Source organism: Phlebotomus argentipes, unplaced genomic scaffold (assembly GCF_947086385.1).
Source record: "Phlebotomus argentipes unplaced genomic scaffold, Phlebotomus argentipes genome assembly contig_32, whole genome shotgun sequence".
NCBI lineage: Eukaryota > Metazoa > Arthropoda > Insecta > Diptera > Psychodidae > Phlebotomus > Phlebotomus argentipes.
Window position 1 is genome coordinate 851624 of NW_026776187.1, and position 22958 is coordinate 874581.

Genomic DNA, 22958 nt, shown 5'->3' on the forward strand with positions numbered 1-22958 from the left:
ATTATTATTTATGGTACAAAAATGTTATTCTGTATCATACAATTTCGTAGAATTTTATGTAGTCTATGTTCTATTGATTCTGTTTTATATATGTAGCTTCAACCGCTCTAACCGCGCAATATTGGGGATTTTGCAATACATGCATAAATTACCCTCTCATGAACCTAATTTATTTACATAAGATAACGCTAAATATATCTAAATTACGCATACATCCAGGTGCAAATGAAGCTAGATAGCACACAAGCCACTATGAATTGGTTTTGAGCGAAATCAGAGGAATAGAGAAAATCAAAAATACCAATGAATGTCTTCAGAATTATTATCTCTGATTATAGAATAGTGCTAATTGTCACGTATTGAAACCAATCAATATCTTAAATCACAGTGCTTCATTTCCCAATTCGTGCTGAAAGTAACGTTTGCTGATTTTCACTTAAATCGATTGTTTCTTCTCCTCTATTAGTTTATATAAAAAAATGTGGCTTGTGACAAAGCTTCACTTCTGGAAATTTTGTGAATCAAGACAATCATAAGGAAAATGACTCAAAAATACACCCGTGAAGAAATTTCCCAGCAAAACGGAAGGGATGGGAAAGACTGTTGGCTGATCATAAAGAACTCAGTGTACAATGTGACGAATTATCTTCAGGATGTTGGTGTTTTATTCCTCGGAAGTAAAGGAGAACATTTAATGATTGATCTCGATTTTAGCATCCGGGCGGCGATGATCTCATCTTGGAGTGGGCTGGAAAGGATGGAACGAAGGCGTTTAACGACTTTGGCCATTCAACGGACGCTTTGAGAGATCTGAAGATGCTGAAAATAGGAGAAGTGGTAGACGAGAAGATCCTAGTTAAGCAATCCAAGAACGCCGCAGAAAATATTAGACCTGAAATGATGAAAAAGAAGTCTTCTCGTGAATGCTGCTTTATTTGTTAGTATAAATTAATAAATGTCTTTTTGTTTGAACTTCTTCATCGTAACCATCATAAATTAAAGATCTTATCTCACAGAAAATAAATGAAGAAATTTGATAACTGAATTCTCGAGGTGTCCCTGAAATTCCCAGTTCCACATAAGCAAGCATTTGGGGTAACGAAAAAGATAATGTGTGATATGTAAATAAGATAATTTTCCGATAAGATAAAAAAAAATACAATATTTATAGATTTGGTTTTGCTGAACAAAATTAGTACGTTCGGAGAGTGTCGCGACGCAAAGTCTGTGTTCATCTTTTTCACCATGAATGCATCATCACTAACATTTGTTGGCGTGAGCTTATTACTTATTAATGTGTAAGTTCAAAGATAACATATTGCGAAATCGAAAAGTGAAACAAAAGTATTTGCTTTTTGATGATTCTTGGACAGTTGAACACCCATTGGGCCTAGACTAAAACCCCGTATAGGAACATTTATAATTGGTTCGAGTTGCGGAGGAAATAATTTCTTTGTTTTTTTTTAGATTTTTCGCAAAGACAGGCCAAAATCTCCCAAAGTCCTCATCCGATTACCAAAAGTGGCACTGATTTGGAAAGGTAGTTTCATTGGCTACAACTCCCTGGAACATTTCAAGATTGCCAAAAATACTCTAATTACTGCCCGAAAGTGCAGTTTTCCGCGGCACGAACTTTTGTTTTTTTGTTCAGCCAGACTGAGCAGAATTGGCGGGAAAATCGCAGAAAGCGCGCGCGGCTGTAATATTTCTTAGTCTATGTTGAGGCGGATTGAAAAAGGGAAAAAGGGAAAAAAGGCCAATATCTCGATTCGGGGGTCTCGGAGAGAAAGGTGGTGTATGGCGGAAATGTTCGCCATGAAATTCTCTACAACTTCAAGCATAGCGTGAATTTATGCCACTCGCGGGGTATTTTATGTGATTTTTTAAACACCCGAAAAAAGACACTTTTTTGTGCATCTCTGGGAGTTGTGGTTATTTTGACCCTCAGGAGTATTTTTGGCGATCTTGACATGTTCCAGGGAGTTGTAGCCAATGAAACTACCTTTCCAAATCAGTGCCACTTTTGGCAATCGGATGAGGACTTTGGGAGATTTTGGCCTTTTTTTGCGAAGAATCTCAAAGTAACAAAAAAAATAATTCCTCCACAACTCGAACCAATTATAAATGTTCTTATATGGGGTTTTACTCGGTGCCCAATGGGTGTTCAACTGTCCAAGAATCATCCAAAAGCAAATACCATTGTTGGACTGTGTAAAGGATGAATGATGATTTATGTGATAATTCGCGATTTTTGTGATTCCCTGTGCAATTGCTGATCTCCTTCCTCCCAAAGTGACGTTCGATGTTTTTTCGTCCCTACAAGGAACAACTGTTCCCCCTTTTTTATGTGGCTGAGGACAAGTTCCTCACCACCATTGTTGAACTGTGAATTGAAAGTGAATCATCTTATTTTTTTCAGATTAATCCTCCACGCTGAGCCCATAAGACATAATTCTACATACAAAATCGAGGAGTATGTTTTGGATTTATCAAAAAAAAATTTAACTACTATTGACAAAGACATTCTGAAACGCGCTGAATCAGAAGTGCATAAATTAATCTTGGATGAAAATGAAAGCTTCAATGTGCCCGATAGTAGTGTTTTGATTCAGGATGAAAATCTGCAAACCTTTCAATGCATAAAGTGTAATATTTCTCGGATCTTCGCGGAGACTTTCTCCAAATTGCCGGGCTTGAGAAAAATTGTTATCCGAGAGAATCCTTTAAACGCTATCCATCCAAATGCCTTCAGAGAGAATAAATACCTTCAAGAATTGGATCTTAGGGAAAACCAATTGAAGTCTTTCAATAGCATGGGCATTTTGATGGACTTGAAAGATCTTAACATCATTCTCTTGAGCCACAATCAATTCAATCTGACCGTAAAGTATCCTATATTGCAACGGCCCTACATGGGCAAGTTTGAGTGCGAAAGCTGCAATATCACAAAGATTTCCCCTGAAGCTTTCTCGGGGGTCATGCCTTTAAAAGAACTTCACTTGCGCGATAACAAATTAACGCACTTTAATCTGACATTGTTAGGACTTCGGACTTTGGATTTGTCCCAGAATCCTCATCTTGATTTATCAGGTATGTATCAAATTATACGCAATACCACTTATTGTATGCTGATAAACTTATCTGGGAAAGTGGTATTGAGTGCACAAAGATATTTATCGCTGTCGATGGCATATGAAGGATATTTACATTGTAAATATTATACATTTATTAACAGGCAATTCATTGAATTTTCCCGACTTGGAGCACTTTAAATGCAACGACTGTTCAACGAAAATCATCGACGATAAACTCTTCGCCAACTGCACAGATCTCTTGTCTCTGGAGATGCGCAACAATGGACTGCACAAAATCAGTCATAATGCATTTAGTGGTACAAAATTTCTGAAGAGACTGATGATTGAGAACAACTTCTTGAGGCACATTCCGGGAAAAGTCATTATGATGGATAATCTCCAAGATTTGTGCCTTGACTACAATCCAATTGAGATGACAGAGGAGAATCGAAAAGGCATGATGTTCTACTTTATGGGGAAACTCGGTGACAAATGCACTGTTGATCAAAATTCAGCTTATTCTGAGAAGCTAATGCATCAGATTCCCATGGATGGAAGAATTCTTCTCGTTCGCACAAAAGACTACAAAGATTCAATCCTTACACTGCGTGAAAATAATATAACGTTCATATTTCCGCATCACTTCCAGTCACATCTCGACAATTTCACCGCTCTTGTGATGGACGGAAATCGAGAATTCAACTTTCGACGCGAGATACCATTCACATTCTACGAAAAACTGGAAAAGTTTCAGTGCAATGGATGCGGCATCGACAAGATTTACGGGGAAACTTTCAACCATACGCCACATTTGAGGGAATTGGAGTTGAGAAACAATAAAATCACGCATTTCTCACTGGCAGTTTTCCATCACAACATTCCACTGCAGAGCCTCATTCTGGATGACAATCCCATAGAACTGCTCTATGGGAAAGTCTCAATGCATTTTGAGGATATTGAAGTGCTTCTGGTTGGAGAACCTGCTGCTAAACGTCTCCAAGTTCTTCCTCCAGACGAGGACGAAAGTCTTCTGCATCTAGAGAGATTTTCATGCATAAATTGTGGAATGACAAAAATAATGGAGGATACTTTTGAATTCTGCCCCAGAATTCATGTGATTGACTTAAGTGGACACAATTTGAAAACTCTCAGTGATGTTCTTAAACCAAATTCATATTTAATAGATGTGAATTTGTTGGGGAGCTTGCAAGAATTTCCTGTGCAATTGGTGAATTCGTCCCTGAATTTGAAAGCCCTTTGCATAGATTATAAGATTCTAAACACCACGGAAATTGCAATGAAAGATGAACTTGCAGTTAATGAATTCATCAATAAGCTGGAAGTCTTACAATGTTCTAACAACCCAACAATATGTGCAGCGAAAGTAAAGGTTGTTCAGACGATAAAGCATGAATTCCATGCAAGACAAGCAATGGAAGCAGCAACTGAAACAAGTACAACGAGTACAACATTTACAACTGAAGCAGTGACTACAGAACCACCAACAGAAAGCACAACAATGGAGAATTTAACAGACTATTCAAATGAAGACACTGAGTCAAATTATCCCTATGATTATCAAATCCAAAATGACAATTTTGTTGAAATTAAGGGTGAAAAATTGACAAATATCAATGCAAGTGCTCAGGAAGGAAGCGATGAAGATGATGTTAAGATCAGTCACATTGATCAGGCTTCGATTTCCAAATGGTGGGAATACGAAAATATCAATAAATCTAGTGCGCAAACAAATGTTTATTTCCATATAAATATGGGAATCTACATATTGAGCTTTATATGGACTTTTGGATTTCAGGACTTAATGCGATTAAGACTAGGATTTAGACGGTTTAGGTATAGATGATCAATGTTGTGTCTTCAGACAGAGTAATGAATGAAATTGATTTTCAAAAGTACATGACACTTCAGCAACTAAATATATCCATAGCTAAAGAAATCTGTTCAGCTAAGATTGCTGAGAAGATTGCTGAAATTTTACTGAAAAGACATTATGACGATCCCTGCCGTATTTTTGTTAAACGATTTTGTGATATTTTCGGTCTAACAGAGTGACATTTTATGTGAAATCCTATAATTTTTAATTGCCATGTACGGATGATTATAATAAAATTGGTTGCATTTATTTTTCATTCACATTGTCTTTATTCAATGAATTTTATAAATATCACTTGGATTCAGCACTGAACTTGAATAGTCAAACTCCTTTGACTTTGATCTCAGAATCTTGGCGAGGTAGAGACTTACGACTGTGGCCAAAACACCTTCAAGTACCATACAAATCACTAAATACATTGCAATGAGAGCATCCAGCAGTGTTGGATTTACACTTTCTTCCTCAATTATTGCTTGTTCTGTCGTGGAAGTTGTTGAATTCCTTGGTGAAGAATTTTTAACTGACATCTTAGAGATTTCCTCAAGAAAGTCACTTAAATTCCTGCATTGTTTAGTGCTTTTCGGCTTCCAATAGAGTGTTGTGATGTCTTTAGGGTCAGAATCTTGATCAACATAGAACTCCTTCTTGAGCTGCAGCGGTAGATTTTTCACAATATCTAATCCCACGCGAACTTCTAACTGTGACAAGCCCACAAAGGCCCGTTCATCAATACGATGAATAAGGTTGTTCTGCAGTTGAATTTTGCGCAGATTTGGCGTTTCGGAGAAGGTTTTCTCATATATCTCAGTGATATTACATGATATGCACATGAAATTCTCCAAACTTTTGCTAATTAGGAAGGGTTTCGCTTCGGGAAATTTGTAACAACTATTATTGTTGATGTTGAGTGATTTCACAGCCAGATTTTCCAGTAACTTTTCCGGCAATTCCTCCAATTCATTGTCATCGAGTGTTAAATCTGTGAGCTTTGTATTATTGGCGAAAGCTCTCTCTTCAATCCTCTTCATATGATTTCTCGTCAAACTCAAAATTTTCAACTCTGGCATTTCACTGAAAGTTCTCTCGCCGATTTTTGTAATATTGCAAAAATTGCAACTGAATTCAAGTAGAGTTTGACTAAACAGAATCGGACCATTTTCATCCTTTGGTTGAAATTTTGTGTTATTATCGAATCTTACTTTAACAAGTGTAGGAAATTCAGTAAAAATTTTTGGATCAACGTTTTGAATGAGATTTTTAGAAAAGTCCAAATCCATAGAATCCCTTGAAATGCTCTCCTTTTCAATATAGTTCTGCAAGTCTATGATATTAGTTGCAACATGTTCTCTGCAAGTAAAGAACCAGAACTAGAAAATATTCTCAACCACATTTCACAATACGGAACACAAAAAGAAAGCATTACTCATGGACTAAAATTGGCATTTGTTCATAAACTTACGTGATGAGAGGAGAGAATATTGGCAATTGGCACAGAATGAAAACCAGACTCGCACCTTTCCTCATGTTTTCGCCGACACTGAGAACACACAAAACTCTCTCCCCACCTCAGTTGCTTTTATCGCGGGAGAGATAAGATAAGATACACACGAAATGCGAAAAAGATTCAAGGTGTGATTGGCAAACACACATAGAACGAATTGATAAGCCACATCGTTCAATTTGTCTCCAGAAAGTGCGACGATGCGATATTATTTTCAACGTATTTTTCCCATAAAGTGGATGGGAAACGTGCTAAAGACGGCGTTTCCTGAAGGTGCATCAACCCATTCACGACTCGCGGGTGTTTGTGCTTTTTCTCGTGCAAAATTCTCTGACGGTGTGTATTTCTCAAAAAACCCCCCACCGGATGGATGAATGTGTGAAATTATTAAATTGCATATATCAATATTAGTTTCTGCGAAAAATAATTTTAGCAATTTATCTATAGTGCCAGACTAATGGAAATTCTCAGTGAAATATGAGGGCGATTTATCTCTTTATTGATTTTTTTTTCAAGTGTTATTGTTTCACCAATATATTTTTACTCTTATTTTGCATAAACATCGCGGTTTTCTTTCTATCGTCTCTTGAATTGATATGAAACATTTTCACCCAATTTCACACACACTGAGGGGCGTTTTGGGGAAAAAAAGCATATTCCTCTGTTGTTTATTATAGAAGAAAAATAATAAAGAAACTTAGGAACTCACAAATTGAAGTTCAGCTCACTTTAAATTAACAATATTTTTTAAACACTCATCACACTAACTTCGCTGGAAAAGACCAATGAGTTCCACTCTATCACAATATTTCGGAGATTTTATTTCTCCTTGGGGTTTGTGGGGTAAAAGCTGGTCAGTTTCTGTGAATCACTCTCATTCACTGCCACAAATTCCTCACTCCACATCCTCCCATCAACTCCATTACACCGTTGAATATTATTTTGGGCCAAAAAATTCACTAAATTCGCTGGTTTCTCGGTGATGCACGCTCAAGAACACAAGATGTACTAAGTAGAAAAATGATTTGTCTAATTCGAAGAGATTGTGAGCAGTAAGAGACCGATAAGAGATTATCAGTAGAGTAGAAATTTCTTCCTTTTCTTGGAATTGAATATCAATATTTATGATCACTCTCAAAATCACTCTGATAAAATTGTGTGATTATTTACTGAAATGACACTTAGAGCTCTGATTAAGTCTGTAATGGTCATTTATTGAGGCGCACGATTTAAAATTTGAAATCCTACCCAGTAAAAACAGCCACGATGGAAAACCGCGGGATTCCCACCGGTCGGTCCCTTGTTCCCCAGTGGATTTTTGAAGGAAACCCCCCTCGGGATTCCCTCAGATTTTTATACACAAATTTGTATGGAGCCTGTCCGCGGATATCCACTGGTTTTTCAATGGGGACTCCTGGAGGGAAGTCAATGGTTTTTCCACACCTCTTAAGCCCGTAAAAGAAACCTCTTAGGCCTCTTTTCAATGGTTTTTCAGTGGATTTTTTCGCGGGGATCCCGCAGGAGGCTCCATTGAAAATCCTTCAGGGATGAACAGGACCCAAAACGATGGATTTTCAGTGGACTTTCCTGCAGGAATCCCTCAGGAGGGGTCCATTGAAAATCCTTCAAGGATAAAAAGGGCCCAAAACGATGGATTTTCAATGGACCCCTACTGAGGGATTCCTGCAGGAAAGTCCACTGAAAATCCATCATAAAGTGAACCTGTAGTTAGAATATGGCGCGCTTCGGACCAATTTTTCGAGGTGGCGCTGTGATTCACAAAATGTACATGGTGATGTCACACAGGGGAATTTCACAACACTATAAATGGGACTTGGAATTTCACCAAGACATTTTTAAGCACGCAAATAAGTCTTTTTACACGCTTATTATAATAAAGAACTTGGTGCAAGGATGCTTCCACGGTACAGGATGAATAAAAAGGGGGAAAAAGTAGTTTCCGCACCGGAAATACGCAGATTTTTGGAAAAGTTGTTGGAAAATATTTTTCACAACATTTTTTTCTATTGCCGAAATTTTCATTGCTTGTCAAGGATATCAATATAAAATCATCGAAAAACTGTAAATATGCGTTCCCCAGAGCCTTATTCCCTCAATATTAAGGATAAAATGTGTGATTTTTTCCCACCCACTTTTGACAGCTGCCATCTTGAAAGACAATCTCCGAAATATAGGCAGTTCAGTAATTGCGGAGTGCCCTGCGGGATTCCCGCGATGATCCCCAATGCAAAATCCCTCATCTCAAACAGTGGGCAAACAGTGGACTTGCCCTGCGGGATTCCTGCAAGAATCCCTAAGGCCAAATCCTTCATCCCAAAAGGCTGGGCAAACAGTGAACTTGCCCATCAAAAATCCAGTGGTTATCCACTGGTTTGCCCATCAAAAATCCAGTGGATTTTTGATGTGCGCAAACCCTCATCTCAAACAGTGGGCAAACAGTGGACTTGCCCTGCAGGATTCCCGCAAGAATCCCTAAGGCCAAATCCTTCATCCTTAAGGCCGGGCAAACAGTGGACTTACCCATCAAAAATCCAGCGGATATCCACTGGTTTGCCCATCAAAAATCCAGTGGATTTTTGATGTGCGCAAACCCTCATCTCAAACAGTGGGCAAACAGTGGATTCGCCCATCAAAAATCCAGTGAGAATCCCTGTGCCCAAACCCTCATCTCAAACAGTGGGCAAACAGTGGACTTGCCCTGCAGGATTCCCGCAAGAATCCCTAAGGCCAAATCCTTCATCCTTAAGGCCGGGCAAACAGTGGACTTACCCATCAAAAATCCAGCGGATATCCACTGGTTTGCCCATCAAAAATCCAGTGGATTTTTGATGTGCGCAAACCCTCATCTCAAACAGTGGGCAAACAGTGGATTCGCCCATCAAAAATCCAGTGGATATTCACTGTGCACAAACCCTCATCTCAAACAGTGGGCAAACAGTGGACTTGCCCTGCAGGATTCCCGCAAGAATCCCTAAGGCCAAATCCTTCATCCTTAAGGCCGGGCAAACAGTGGACTTGCCCATCAAAAATCCAGTGGTTATCCACTGGTTTGCCCATCAAAAATCCAGTGGATTTTTGATGTGCGCAAACCCTCATCTTAAACAGTGGGCAAACAGTGGACTTGCCCTGCGGGATTCCCGCAAGAATCCCTAAGGCCAAATCCTTCATCCCAAAAGGCTGGGCAAACAGTGGACTTGCCCTGCGGGATTCCCGCAAGGATTCCTAAGGCCAAATCCTTCATCCCAAAAGGCTGGGCAAACAGTGGACTTGCCCTGCGGGATTCCCGCGAGGATCCCTAAGGCCAAATCCTTCATCCCAAAAGGCTGGGCAAACAGTGGACTTGCCCTGCGGGATTCCCGCAAGGATTCCTAAGGCCAAATCCTTCATCCCAAAAGGCTGGGCAAACAGTGGACTTGCCCTGCGGGATTCCCGCGAGGATCCCTAAGGCCAAATCCTTCATCCCAAAAGGCTGGGCAAACAGTGGATTTTTGACGGGCAAACCAGTGGATATCCGCTGGATTTTTGATGGGTAAGTCCACTGTTTGCCCGGCCTTAAGGATGAAGGATTTGGCCTTAGGGATTCTTGCGGGAATCCTGCAGGGCAAGTCCACTGTTTGCCCACTGTTTGAGATGAGGGTTTGTGCACAGTGAATATCCACTGGATTTTTGATGGGCGAATCCACTGTTTGCCCACTGTTTGAGATGAGGGTTTGCGCACATCAAAAATCCACTGGATTTTTGATGGGCAAACCAGTGGATAACCACTGGATTTTTGATGGGTAAGTCCACTGTTTGCCCGGCCTTAAGGATGAAGGATTTGGCCTTAGGGATTCTTGCGGGAATCCTGCAGGGCAAGTCCACTGTTTGCCCACTGTTTGAGATGAGGGTTTGTGCACAGTGAATATCCACTGGATTTTTGATGGGCGAATCCACTGTTTGCCCACTGTTTGAGATGAGGGTTTGCGCACATCAAAAATCCACTGGATTTTTGATGGGCAAACCAGTGGATAACCACTGGATTTTTGATGGGCAAGTCCACTGTTTGCCCAGCCTTAAGGATGAAGGATTTGGCCTTAGGGATTCTTGCGGGAATCCTGCAGGGCAAGTCCACTGTTTGCCCACTGTTTGAGATGAGGGTTTGTGCACAGTGAATATCCACTGGATTTTTGATGGGCGAATCCACTGTTTGCCCACTGTTTGAGATGAGGGTTTGCGCACATCAAAAATCCACTGGATTTTTGATGGGCAAACCAGTGGATAACCACTGGATTTTTGATGGGCAAGTCCACTGTTTGCCCAGCCTTAAGGATGAAGGATTTGGCCTTAGGGATTCTTGCGGGAATCTGCAGGGCAAGTCCACTGTTTGCCCACTGTTTGAGATGAGGTTTGTGCACAGTGAATATCCACTGGATTTTTGATGGGCGAATCCACTGTTTGCCCACTGTTTGAGATGAGGTTGCGCACATCAAAAATCCACTGGATTTTTGATGGGCAAACCAGTGGATAACCACTGGATTTTTGATGGGCAAGTCCACTGTTTGCCAGCCTTAAGGATGAAGGATTTGGCCTTAGGGATTCTTGCGGGAATCCTGCAGGGCAAGTCCACTGTTTGCCCACTGTTTGAGATGAGGGTTTGTGCACAGTGAATATCCACTGGATTTTTGATGGGCGAATCCACTGTTTGCCCACTGTTTGAGATGAGGGTTTGCGCACATCAAAAATCCACTGGATTTTTGATGGGCAAACCAGTGGATAACCACTGGATTTTTGATGGGCAAGTCCACTGTTTGCCCAGCCTTAAGGATGAAGGATTTGGCCTTAGGGATCCTCGCGGGAATCCCGCAGGGCAAGTCCACTGTTTGCTCAGCCTTAAGGATGAAGGATTTGGCCTTAGGGATCCTCGCGGGAATCCCGCAGGGCAAGTCCACTGTTTGCCCGGCCTATGAAGATGAAGGATTTGGCCTTAGGTATTCCCGCAAGAATCCTGTGGTGCATCCGTTATGCTCCATGGCATAGTATGGAAAAACGATGGATAATCGATGGACAGCGGATTGTGTTTTTACTGGGTAGGCAATCTCTAATCAAAACTCTGATGCTTGAAAATTGTATCTTATCATCACAGGAAGCAAGAGACGCAGATGTGCTTGACGGGAGCGGCGGATATGTAGTAAACCGGATTGCCAAAAGATGCTACAGTGAAAGGAATCGCATCGTCTTTATATGAAAATATGTCTGAGTGTACAAAAGACGGCCGGGATGAGAATGCCCAGGTTGGAGTGATGAGATCGGAAGCTGAGTGCACTCCGTCTTGAGCTCATTTCCTCTCGATGAACGTGCGAATTAGCATTGTGTAGGGGTTCTCGAAGAGCAGCATGAACAGCAGTGCTGCAGCATAAACAGTGCTCACCACTCCCATCACGAGAATCACCTGGAAGATGGGCGGAAAAGTGGGTGGTGCGATTCTGGAGATGAAGAAGAAGAAGGAAAATCCATTTGCAGATATACGAACCAATTGAGCAAAATCCAGCAAGAGTGCCGTCTCTGTCGACAGCATGGTGAAGAGGATGAAAATGGGATTCAGCAGATACGCCGAGTACGACATCCGACTGAATTTCAGCAGGCACTTTGCACCCAGGATCCTCGTCACGATACCTGGACGGGGGAGAGTGCATTGGCGTCTAAATTGGAATGCAGTGGAGGATGAAATCACTTACCGCCGTGTCCTGTGGCGCAGGCGATGATAATCCACGATATGCCCATGGCCCAGGCGGTTTTTCCGAAGCCGCAGTACCACATTGACGCCACGGCGGGCAGGTGGTTCAGCATCCGGCCGAAAATGAGAAGAATTGCGGTGCATGCGGTTAGGAGCCAGCAGCCATGGATGATAGACTGCCGGAGAGGATATAAAGTAAGATTTTCACACTCATCGCTCCAGAAAGGAAGAAATAATCATCAGGCAAAATGTGGGTTATGAACTCCGAAAAATAATGTCATGAATTTTGTATTTGCCAGCTTGCTGACTTTGCCGGGCGCTTTCATGAAAATTTCACATGGAGAGCGCGCAAATGACAAAAGGGGAGGAAAATTATGCCATAAGAGAATTTTTGCCCTCGCTTCGCTGTAGCGGCATGTTAAATTCTAATCAACGGAAGTGAGAGCTTTACCCTTTTGAGGTAGAGCTTTCGGTTGAACGTGCTCAAAAACCATCCGGCGAGGACACCGCAGAAGTAAACAGGAATCCTCGACCACACTGGCGTGTACAGGAAATCGATGCTGTTGAATTCCACGTCGTATCTGCAAATGGCAAAGCACACAGCGTGAGATTATTTCTCTCAATTTTGCGGTGAGCAATTTTTCTATTTGTCACTGCAGTCTCTGTGCCATGGAATTAGTAGTATTTCATAATAATCACTCCAATACAATCGCATATGCATTGTTTTTTTGACTCGCTGCTGTGGCGAACAAATTTAACCATAACTTATCTCAACATTTTGCCTATGATTGTCGTCGTCGTGAACTTTATCTACTCAATCTCTCACGTTGGCGAAGAAGTTTAAGAGTTTCCTTGGGATTTTTGCACACATCTGAACTCTTCACACCAACTTTTTTTTTTGTGTCCATAAGACATGCTCTAACAACACCACAGACTTTATCAACGCCAAAATGTTCTTTAAAGAGATAAACCTGTCCTTTAAAGCCGACATAATGAAGCGTGTGCAAGAGTTTACCTAAAAATCCCTTATTTTTAAATTTAATAACATAATATTATTAATCACTCATTCATGAGGGTAAATTCGTTAACTGTAATTATAGTGCGGTGGATTAAAAAATATTCCATGAGTGCAAACCTGTGGATGTTATTTAGTCAAGGATTATGGTTAACTTTCTGCAATGTGCACTTGAAACTGGTATATCTGGTGTATAATTTACAACATATCAGTGTAATTCTCATGCACAATCGCACTAATTATGTGAAAGGCCCAGCAACACGTTAACAATATTTAAAATAAAACTCTTTGACTGCGAGATGCTGTCAAATGCGAGTCAAATAAGGACTCACTTGAAGTCAAAGTTGAGGACATATCCAAGGTAGGAGTTGAAGAATGTGGCCGTGAGGAAGATGACAATGAACAGTGCCGTGGCTAATCTCTGACTGCGGCTCCAGATGACAAGACAGAGAGTCGTGATGATGAAACATTGTAAATCCACGCTGAGATACCAACTCCACGTGAGACAGATCTCGGAGAATGGGAAGAAGTTGTTAATGAAGAGCACATTGCGCCACCAGTATCTTCACATGGAATTCAATGTCAAAAATCGCGGAATTAATTTGGATATGATTAAGATATGGTGAAGATGTCAGTGTGTTTGTTTTGCTTGTGTGTTAGCTGTAAAATGTGAACAAACTTTGTGCAATTCTCTTCGATGTTCTCCAGCAAGTGAAATTGTGACTTATCCTTCAAGTAAATTCCAATTATGATGGAGAAGAGGAGAATTGTGTAGTACGATGGCGCAATTCTCAGGACACGACTGAAGACACTCTTGCAGAACGCGATGACGCCGTCTTTCTTTGGCTTCTTCATGTAGGACTCAAAGTAAAGGTACGCCAGCAGGAAACCGCTGAAAAAGTTGACAGAATAATTTCTACTCAGATCAATGTTGAGCCGGAAAATTCGGTCAAATATAATGGATGAACACGGCAAATATTTTCCTCCCACATATTCCATAGTCGCACAGCGAATAAAGTGAAAAGCATGAATTTCGTTTGGTGTGCAGATCGTGCAGATTACTAAAATATGCGTTGTATTTGCCCAAAAATGAATAAATAGGAATATTTTATCGAAAATTGCAAATACTCAAAATTCATCGCTTGCATTTCATCACACAGTCAATTCCCATCGTATGAATAGATAGCACAGTCATATGCACAGCACGGGTTCTAAAACACTTGCCCAAAATAGCCGTGTACAATCATATTTTCATTGTGCATAGCGCCAAAGTTTGTGATGAAGCAAGTGAATTGCAAACGATACGATGTTTTATATATTGCTGGATATTTTACGTGCCATTTATTTGGCCCTCATGGAAGTATTCTGCGTAGCTGAATCGACACTGTACAGCGAATAAAGTTTATCTTATACCTGATAACGAAGAACGTGTCCACTCCTGTGGCTGCTGCATTGAACGGCTGCATGAACCATTCCTTCGTGTACGTGAGAACGCGCTGGAAATTCTTGGTGCTCGCCAGTGCATAGAAGAAGATGTGTCCGGTGATGATCCAGAACATTGTGAGTGCTCTGCGATAAATCAGACAATTTGGGCCATTTCTATGTGGGCAATAAATCAATTAGAAAGTCTCCAACCTGAGCCCATGAATCACCGGCACGGAGGATTTCCCAAGTTCGTGGTTGAACACGATGACGGCGTTGTGATGAATTGAGAAGCATGTGATGAATTTCTCAAAGATATTGAGACTCCTTGAGTCCTCCTTGTTAATTTGGCAATCATCCTGGGCTCCTCTGCACATCAACAGGTTGTACAGTGAACAGACAGCACTCAGGCTCACCATAATTGCCAGAAGGACACTTTAAGGTAGCAAAGTGGGATTATTGTCGATTTCTTCTCGCTGTCAAGTGGAAACATACTCACATTGATGAAATTACCAGGGGATTTCGGTAGAATGTATCTCTCAGCTGAAGACTCTTGCTGTGCAGAACAGTGGCATTTTTGCCAAGTATCTCACTTGCCGCAGAATTTACATCGGCCAGCAATTGAGTCACTAGAATTTCCGTGTCATTATTGCTGCAATTTGTCGGCAAACAGAGACCAATGTGCAGGACAGACTGGAAAAATGTGTGACAGAAAGTGGAATAAAATAAATTTATCTTCCGTCACGAGTATTCACTCATTTTTGCATATTGGCCTGATACACTCAGGAAAAGCATGACTTGTGTGCAGGATTTGCAACTCAGATTAGCACTTCAGCTTTAATACTAAATTCTATCACACTATAAGATTGATTTGAATGAATTCTAGTTTGAAAATTGTAACAAAATACGGCCAAAAACTGACTGACTCGAAAGACAGTGCACCATTTTCATAACACATCGAAGCCCTCGAAGCATATACTTTCATTTTTAAGGCCTCTCGTGTGTGAAGTGATTCAAATTTAATCACCCTGAAAAATACGAGTGTAGGCTTTTTTTGCTGCACATTTTCACTATCACTGAGTGTACCGGCGGCAAAAAATGGTGGCGGTGAAAAGGGGATGTGTATCTAGGATAAATAGGAGTGTGGCGAGGCGCAGGAGGGAATCCCTCCAATGGAACGGTGGAGCTTAATACCAGATCCAGTATTTTCATGTCGAGCTGAAGGCGGGAAGAGTGTCGCACGTAAATGACGCGATATATCACAGGAATTGGTGCCGCAATGTCTGTCAAGTGGGGCACGTTGTTGCGCGAAAATCTGGCGGACAGGGAGACGGGATAGGGGCGGGCGAGGCGGGCGCACGAGGACTTTGAGCCGAGCCAGAAGTTGTTGCCCCACACAAATCCCGACTCGATGCGCCCCGACGCATCCAACACTGCGGAGAATGCAAAACATTTCAATTTCGGGATTAGGCGCGCACACACACACGTGCTCTAATCTTGCATCTGCGATGCATATCATTACATTTCATTGCCCAAATGTCCTGCGCCCTCAGGGCGTCCTCCACAATCTGCAGATCACCTTGGCACCACTCTGACGCCGCCGTGCTGCTGTAATTTACCGCCAGGATGCCTTCCAGGAGGCTCGACGTGGGATGGGCGCGCACGAGGGCGAGAGTCGCCAGCACGAGAAACACTTTCATTTCGGCCAGCATTACACTTGGACACGCGTTGAATCACAGCAAAAGGAAGTGAAATACACAGACACAAACTATCAATTAAACGAGACAATTCGATGTCTCCGAGGGCGATTGTCCACTCTGTCACTTATCATCACTGGAGCAGCACAATTGCGTGGCCATTGTTCACTCACTGGCCGAGGAAGTTCACCAAGAAACACAACTTCTTGCACAGCGCACTGAAAGTTCTCACACTCCGTCTCGTGGCCGAGAGCCAATAAATTTAAATCTTGCAGGACACTCGATGGCCAACACTCAAGACAAATCCCAACCACTGTCTTCACTGTCTCGCTGGTGAATGAATGATTGGCGATTTTGGAAATCAAGACTGATGATGGTGTTGTATAGTTTTCCCACCACTCTTCGGACTTCGCTGCTCCACACACACCGCGTCCATTTTTTATTCTCATCCAAATTTATGCAACTCCCCATCATATCGTGGTCAAAGACAAATTTCATTATGCATTAAGACCAAAGTTAATGCTTTCGCGTCTTGTGCAATTTTTCCCGTCGTTTGTTTTGAGAACGCACACCGCGTGTCTTGCAGATTCCTGTTGTGCTTCTTCGCACTTTAAGCGGCGAACGGAAGCTCATTGAAGTGGTGGATGAATTTCATGAAAGTTTCCTTAATAAAGACTGTGGGAATTGGAGGAGCAAAAAGAGATGGAAAAACTTGTACTCGGTTTCATGAAAATGGGTATATTTTTCGCAATAACAAAAATTCTCATGAATAATGACAACAGATAAAGTGATACATTTTTAATGACAAGAAAGGAAATACCTTTGCAAAAACCTATTATAATTCTTACGACATTTTCACTATGGAAAATCATCTTAGAATCACATCCTTTTAATAATTGGTGTAATTCTTTATTAATGATGTGTCGCAACGGAATATTTTGTTGGATATTTTATTAATTGAATCTGTTGAGTGATTATACGAAAATACTTCGATTTCTGAAAGTCACTGACACTGAATTGCGATGATATTGAGTGATATTGAGCAAGTTGCTGGGAATTAAATAATAATTGACAAATTATGGAGCGCAATCAAGTGATTTGTTATTGGAGTTGAGATAAAATGACAGATTATCCTGTTTCAATGATAACACTATGCAGTGTGATTTAGTGACGAGGAAGAGGAGTCTCTGGCATTGGTGGTGAGTGAACTTGGAGAAAATTTGACCCAATGTGACCCAACAAACACGGGAAGTTCTTCATGGTAAATTGGAACGTCATTGTCGCATCGGTTTTGCATATTTGAGCATCTTCAGTCACCGCATAGTATGGAAATACTTTATCGACATCCAATTTCACTCGCGTGTTTGCATCTCCCAAACACTGTGATCGTGAAATTGAGGAGGGAATTTGGACAATCAAAAAAGTGACCTTAGAAACACTTATTATGTAAAAAAAACAAATATTACTTCACGCGCCTTTTTTTCTCTCCAATTCATCGTTTTCATATCTTTCTGCAGTTTGGTTTTTTTCTTGTCTTCAAATGAAATTTCTAAAGAGTTTTGTTGCAATAAAATTGCCTTTTTTTTCTAGCTGACTTTAATTGCCCACCAGGCGTCTCCATTGCAACCTTTCAAGAGCTTTCAACAGAGAGAAGTTCATGCCTTTTGTCGCGCAGCCGGCAAAAAGTCCGACGGTGTATGAAATGCGCCCTCCTGACACACAAATCATACACATCGTACTTTCATTTTCATCAAAATCTCCCATTGTGCATATTTCAAAGAGGGACGAGATGAAAAAAGCGATGCTGAAAATTAGACTTTGTAATTTACGGCGGATTACTCGAGACTATGCGTTTACCTGGGCTCAATTGGCAGACGGATTAAGTCGGTGTGTGTGTAAAAGATGCCTGACCTTGCTCAACAGAGTGTGCACAGAAATGTGAATTTCACAATTTCTTCATATCCCACTCACCGAAACTTTAATTATATTGGGCAAATTCTGAAACTCCATTGACTGCATTTGCCGCGCACGTTTATTTTTTTTTCCAGTAAACATCACCTTTCTGTGAAGGCTGACCTGGGTGTCTCTTGATCTTGTACGATAACTGGCCGTAAAATTGGCCAAACACGCAACATTCCGCTAATTTTCTAAGATCACAACATAATCAATGTATTTAATCACACATCACTTCTTCCGACAACTTGTTATAGTCGCGTAAACCTTCAAAAAGACTTTTCTAGAAGAAAATGATTAAGAAAATAAATTGAACAAAGCCGAAAGAAGAGCAATTTTATAAGGGATTTGACTGACTTTGACATAAAAATCAAGTGGTTTTTTTTCGAAATCCCAATAATAATGATGGTAGATAAAGGAATTTCACAAGTTTCGGTTGGAAGTAAATTTAACTACCCAGATTCAAAGGTCAAGTCTAGTTTATATTGTGTTGACATCAATTTTTCTAGACTATTCCTCGCGTGCTAATCTGACTCTCAATTAATGCAGTTAGAGAACAATAACAATTCAAGAAATTTAATATTTTTGTAGTTACATTAAAGGGTTCAGCGTATACAGTTCAATCAATATTATCTATCTACCTAAGATTTTACTAAGTGAAAAGTGCCTTCAAGTGCATTTTGTACAGTTTCTATGTTTTGTCTAGGGAATTTGTTAGAGTAGCTCGAATTGTATGGAAACATCTTACAAATGAACGTTGTTTTATACAGTTAAATTTGTAATTTAAATTTCATTCGTCTGATGGACTACGAATGCTGCGAAGCGTGCTTGAAAATTTGTACAGCTTTTAGGCGTAATTTGTTTCCACTTTGGAAAGCTCAGTGGAACACAATTTTTTTTTCTCGAAAAAGGTCATCTCTTGCAGAGTGGCAGAATAAAAGAGAGGAAATTGATGTCAAAGACCATCATTATATTTTTCACGTTCCTTTCTCATGCTCTTGTTTAATATGTAACCACTGAGATCGTAAACATATTTCTCATCGTTTATAGGAACTCTGAGCATGTGGAGAATTGGCAAGAGAAATACTCCACATATAGTAAAAAGCAAGTTTTACTTTGGTAATTTTGTGTGAATGGCACTCTCGTTGCCACCTTTTCCAATGCAAAGATATTCAACTCCAAGAACAATCTTCTAAAAGCTACATTGTTACATAAAAGCTCGATTTTTTTCCATCTCATTCTCCCTCGCTGTCCTCAATTTCGTCACACACTGAGAGAGGCAAGTTCGCAAAGCACATAAACTTTTTTGGGTTTCTGTCTATAGTGGGGAAAATGTGGAAAAGCGGGAGGAAGGAAAGTCAAAAACTCGATTAATCTTTTGTGGCAGAAAGATTCATTAGATATCCGTGGTGTATTTTGTGGTTACAACAATACAAATCAATTTCTTCCCTCTTCTTCACATGAAACAAATCAGAAGAAGTGCGCCTCTGTTTCACCTGAAAAGCCCAATGGGATTTTCACCCGAGGAAATGAGCACTGGAATGACAATTAATTCACCCTCAATAGCGTTCCATGATCGATTTCCTTAGTCATTTGTTCAGCCAACATGAAAAATTGTTCATTAGGGAATCATTTTCGCACCAGCAACTGTTGCATTGAGCGTATAATTTGGTGACACAGAAAAAGTTTATTGGTTCTTTTTGCATGTGTCTCAATATTAATAGGGCGTGTCAAAAGCAGGACTTTCGCTATGTATAAAATATTGAGCACGTGCAATTTATCTGGCAAAATCACGGAAGCTCCTCCATGTGCGATCTTCGGCATTGCAGATATGTAGATTGATTAGGACTTAGAAAACACAAAGAATCGCAGCCATCGCAGTAAATTTGTAGGTATAAATAGCGATATCAGCCTTTGAGAAGCATTTGTGTGCTTTATTGAAGCAATTAAAGCTGAGAATCATTCCCATATCACTCTTGTTCCTCCAGGCAAGATTTTCAAGTGAAAATAGGGAGAAGAAAGACTCCATAAATTGCTTTCATTTGAATATTTCTCATCCTTATTTTCTTCCAAATGCAAGAATATCATAGCAAGTATTTATGATAGAGAATAATAAATAAGCGTGATGGAATAAATCTTATGCAGAAAATCTCTCCATCTCGAGACTCCCAGAGATATATGCGGAGTTTGAGGCAAAGTAGAGATATCAAGATGTTCCATCGCACTTCCGCACGAAATCTCATGGATTTTCTTTGGCAAATACATTAAGTTGTGCGAATGTGTGTGCCAAAGTTGAACGCATGCTCGAAATTTGCTGTAATTAAGCAAATGAATTCCATTTGTGACGAGAAATATACATAGGATTTCCTGAAAATTGATGCTTCATTAATGTTTCATTAATCTTCAGTGTGATAGCGATTTAGATATTATATGAAAATCCATCGCACAAATACAATTCTCGAATCCAGGAAACCCAGAAAAATCATCCACGACGAATGTTCTTTGGATGTTGAGGATATTTTACTACTCTCTAATTAAGAGCAAATTGAATAATATGATAAAAGAATACTTTCCACCGCTAGAGGCTGAGAAATCTCATAACATAGCCTTGTGACCTCATTCTGTGAGACCGAGTATCGAATTATGCTTATGTAGTTTTCCACTCTGTTCAAAACTTCATATTCTCATGCTTTACGCCAAGGAATAATTGTTCTACTCGGTGAGGTTTCAGCTCAAAATTCCTCCACACAAATATCCTAACAAAAAGAAATGAGACTTGTCGGAAAGTTTTTGTAACGCCACATTCATGCAAAAGTCTTCGGATGAGGTGGTAATTTGACAATGGCAGAAATTTTTAATTGCGGTTTTCCTTCCTGTCATCGGGAAAAAGAGTTGGAAAACTTTGGAAATGAAATTAGTGTTTGAATTTGTGGTGTTAAAACAGAAACTAATTGAATTCGAGAGTATAACAACAATTCGGTGTGAATCAACAATTTTCCCAATTTATTTTTCACTGTGCTGAAGTTTGCAAGTTAGCTATATAGTTCTAATTCAAATTAGAAGCTTCCTTAATCTTCATAAATCGTCCTCCTTCGGAAATTGTATAGTGTATGGTGGAAATTTTGCTAAGAAGTGAGTGGAATAGGTAATCTCATTTGTCTCCTGTGATAGCACTAAAAGGAAAATATCGGGAGTGTGTTAGTGGCATTTAATAGTAATTGCACATTAAGAGCTCCTCTAAAGTTCTTGTGAAAACAACCATCGGCATCGGCTCGAAGCAGTGCACATAGCGAGGATGTGTTTCAATTTTCCTCTCATATTAAATAATACGCTGAATATGGCACTGAAAACGATGGTGCATCCACCGTGCAACCCAAATGTTTGCTCTGCATCACCGTATTCACCTTCATCTGCAAACTCCCAGCACACATCCTGTCGCCGTCGAAAGGAGCTTGATTAATGCCGTGCGGCTGAATGAAGATATTAACACATGCCATTGTTCAGAGTTGTTAAGGCTCTGTCATATTTCTCACATTCACCGCACGTCTATTGTGCCGAAGATACTTCCATCCGCCACTGTATTTATTTATCCATCATCCGCCGTGCCGAGCAGGAAATTTCCGCATTTCAGGGGCTCTCACATGCCCCAACATATCGCAATCACATCCTATTAATGATTTACATTTAACCCCATTACCCAGCTTTTTCCCATCTTATCATCACGTCGCGCCAAAGCTGTGAAAATTCCCCAAAGATTGCACCTCCAGGGAGGGGCGAAAAGGAAAGTTTCATGCACGACGACGTGTGCTTTTCACTCTTCAACCTGCATTTCATGTGTGACATTTGACAAATCCATTTAAGCTAGTTGTATTTCATAATTTCAAGATACTACATTCACAACCTACACACACACACTCCCACTCAGCATTTACAAACTTGAAACAAATTTAATTTTGAGCAACTTGCCACATTCCTTGTGGCAACTCCCATGCGAATGTGATTCACCGTGGGTTTAGGAGCTTTTTATCCCACCACCAGAGCTTTTAATCATGCAATGTTCTACAACGCATAATGAACAAAGTTTGACAAACGGATGCCTTGTCTGTTTGATGCATATTTCATTTTGATCCTCAATCAAATCAAGCTCTTGCGCGCTGAATGATTTATGCGGATTGTTTGGAGAAGCCAAACAAGGGATAGAAAACAACTTCAGAACGAGTAAATATCACACCGATAAATGTAAATAGCAAAGCTGTACATAGCCAGTGTCGAATAGTGGCAAAAATCATCTAAATAGCAACACAGATTAACATTTATAATGAAAATCCTGAAAGGGTTTTGCAATGTCGTTTGTTGGGATTTCACTTCACAAAAGGTATTCTAAATAATTCTGTGGCAAATTATTGGATTAAAATTTTAATGTGACAACAAAATTCAATTTGGCAGCTGTAAAAAGTAAGGAAATTTCGTGTATAAATAGAACAGAAAAAAATATATATTCAATCAAGTATTCAATTGTATGAAATAAGAGATGAAACGTGGATAAATAGAAAATTGCTTAGAATTACGTGCGCTTCTGTTGAATCTGAATAAAAAAATATCCACCATCAAGCTTATTATGGTCACTCTACCATGTCGATTGGCACGTTTTCTGGCGAAATAATAAGC

General features: G+C 40.3%; 5 protein-coding genes and 1 long non-coding RNA gene across 6 annotated transcripts; 2 read left to right on the plus strand and 4 right to left on the minus strand.

Moving 5' to 3' along the window:
* Positions 1-5: 5 nt before the first annotated feature.
* Positions 6-995, plus strand: LOC132263998 (cytochrome b5). Its single transcript, XM_059764038.1, has 2 exons — positions 6-655; positions 715-995. The coding sequence occupies exons 1-2, from the start codon at positions 542-544 to the stop codon at positions 940-942; spliced, it is 342 nt and encodes a 113-aa protein (XP_059620021.1). The 5' UTR covers positions 6-541; the 3' UTR covers positions 943-995.
* Positions 643-7503, minus strand: LOC132263999 (uncharacterized). The gene is made up of 2 exons (XR_009468522.1): positions 7179-7503; positions 643-892 (listed from the first exon to the last, which is right to left on the minus strand). It is a non-coding gene; the product is annotated as an uncharacterized LOC132263999 (long non-coding RNA).
* Positions 1134-4897, plus strand: LOC132263989 (protein artichoke-like). Its single transcript, XM_059764025.1, has 4 exons — positions 1134-1298; positions 2420-3090; positions 3236-4784; positions 4891-4897. Exons 1-4 carry the CDS (start codon positions 1246-1248, stop codon positions 4895-4897), a joined length of 2280 nt encoding a protein of 759 aa, XP_059620008.1. The 5' UTR covers positions 1134-1245.
* LOC132264033 (insulin-like growth factor-binding protein complex acid labile subunit) lies at positions 4841-6510 on the minus strand. The gene is made up of 2 exons (XM_059764085.1): positions 6428-6510; positions 4841-6315 (listed from the first exon to the last, which is right to left on the minus strand). The coding sequence occupies exons 1-2, from the start codon at positions 6490-6492 to the stop codon at positions 5241-5243; spliced, it is 1140 nt and encodes a 379-aa protein (XP_059620068.1). The 5' UTR covers positions 6493-6510; the 3' UTR covers positions 4841-5240.
* A 4203-nt stretch (positions 7504-11706) lies between the features above and the next one.
* On the minus strand, positions 11707-12162 carry LOC132263997 (uncharacterized). Its single transcript, XM_059764037.1, has 2 exons — positions 12000-12162; positions 11707-11918 (listed from the first exon to the last, which is right to left on the minus strand). Exons 1-2 carry the CDS (start codon positions 12160-12162, stop codon positions 11707-11709), a joined length of 375 nt encoding a protein of 124 aa, XP_059620020.1.
* A 34-nt stretch (positions 12163-12196) lies between these two features.
* LOC132264225 (nose resistant to fluoxetine protein 6-like) lies at positions 12197-16340 on the minus strand. Its single transcript, XM_059764341.1, has 9 exons — positions 16163-16340; positions 15835-16073; positions 15140-15333; positions 14854-15075; positions 14632-14787; positions 13898-14110; positions 13551-13781; positions 12655-12784; positions 12197-12379 (listed from the first exon to the last, which is right to left on the minus strand). Exons 1-9 carry the CDS (start codon positions 16338-16340, stop codon positions 12197-12199), a joined length of 1746 nt encoding a protein of 581 aa, XP_059620324.1.
* Positions 16341-22958: the final 6618 nt, after the last annotated feature.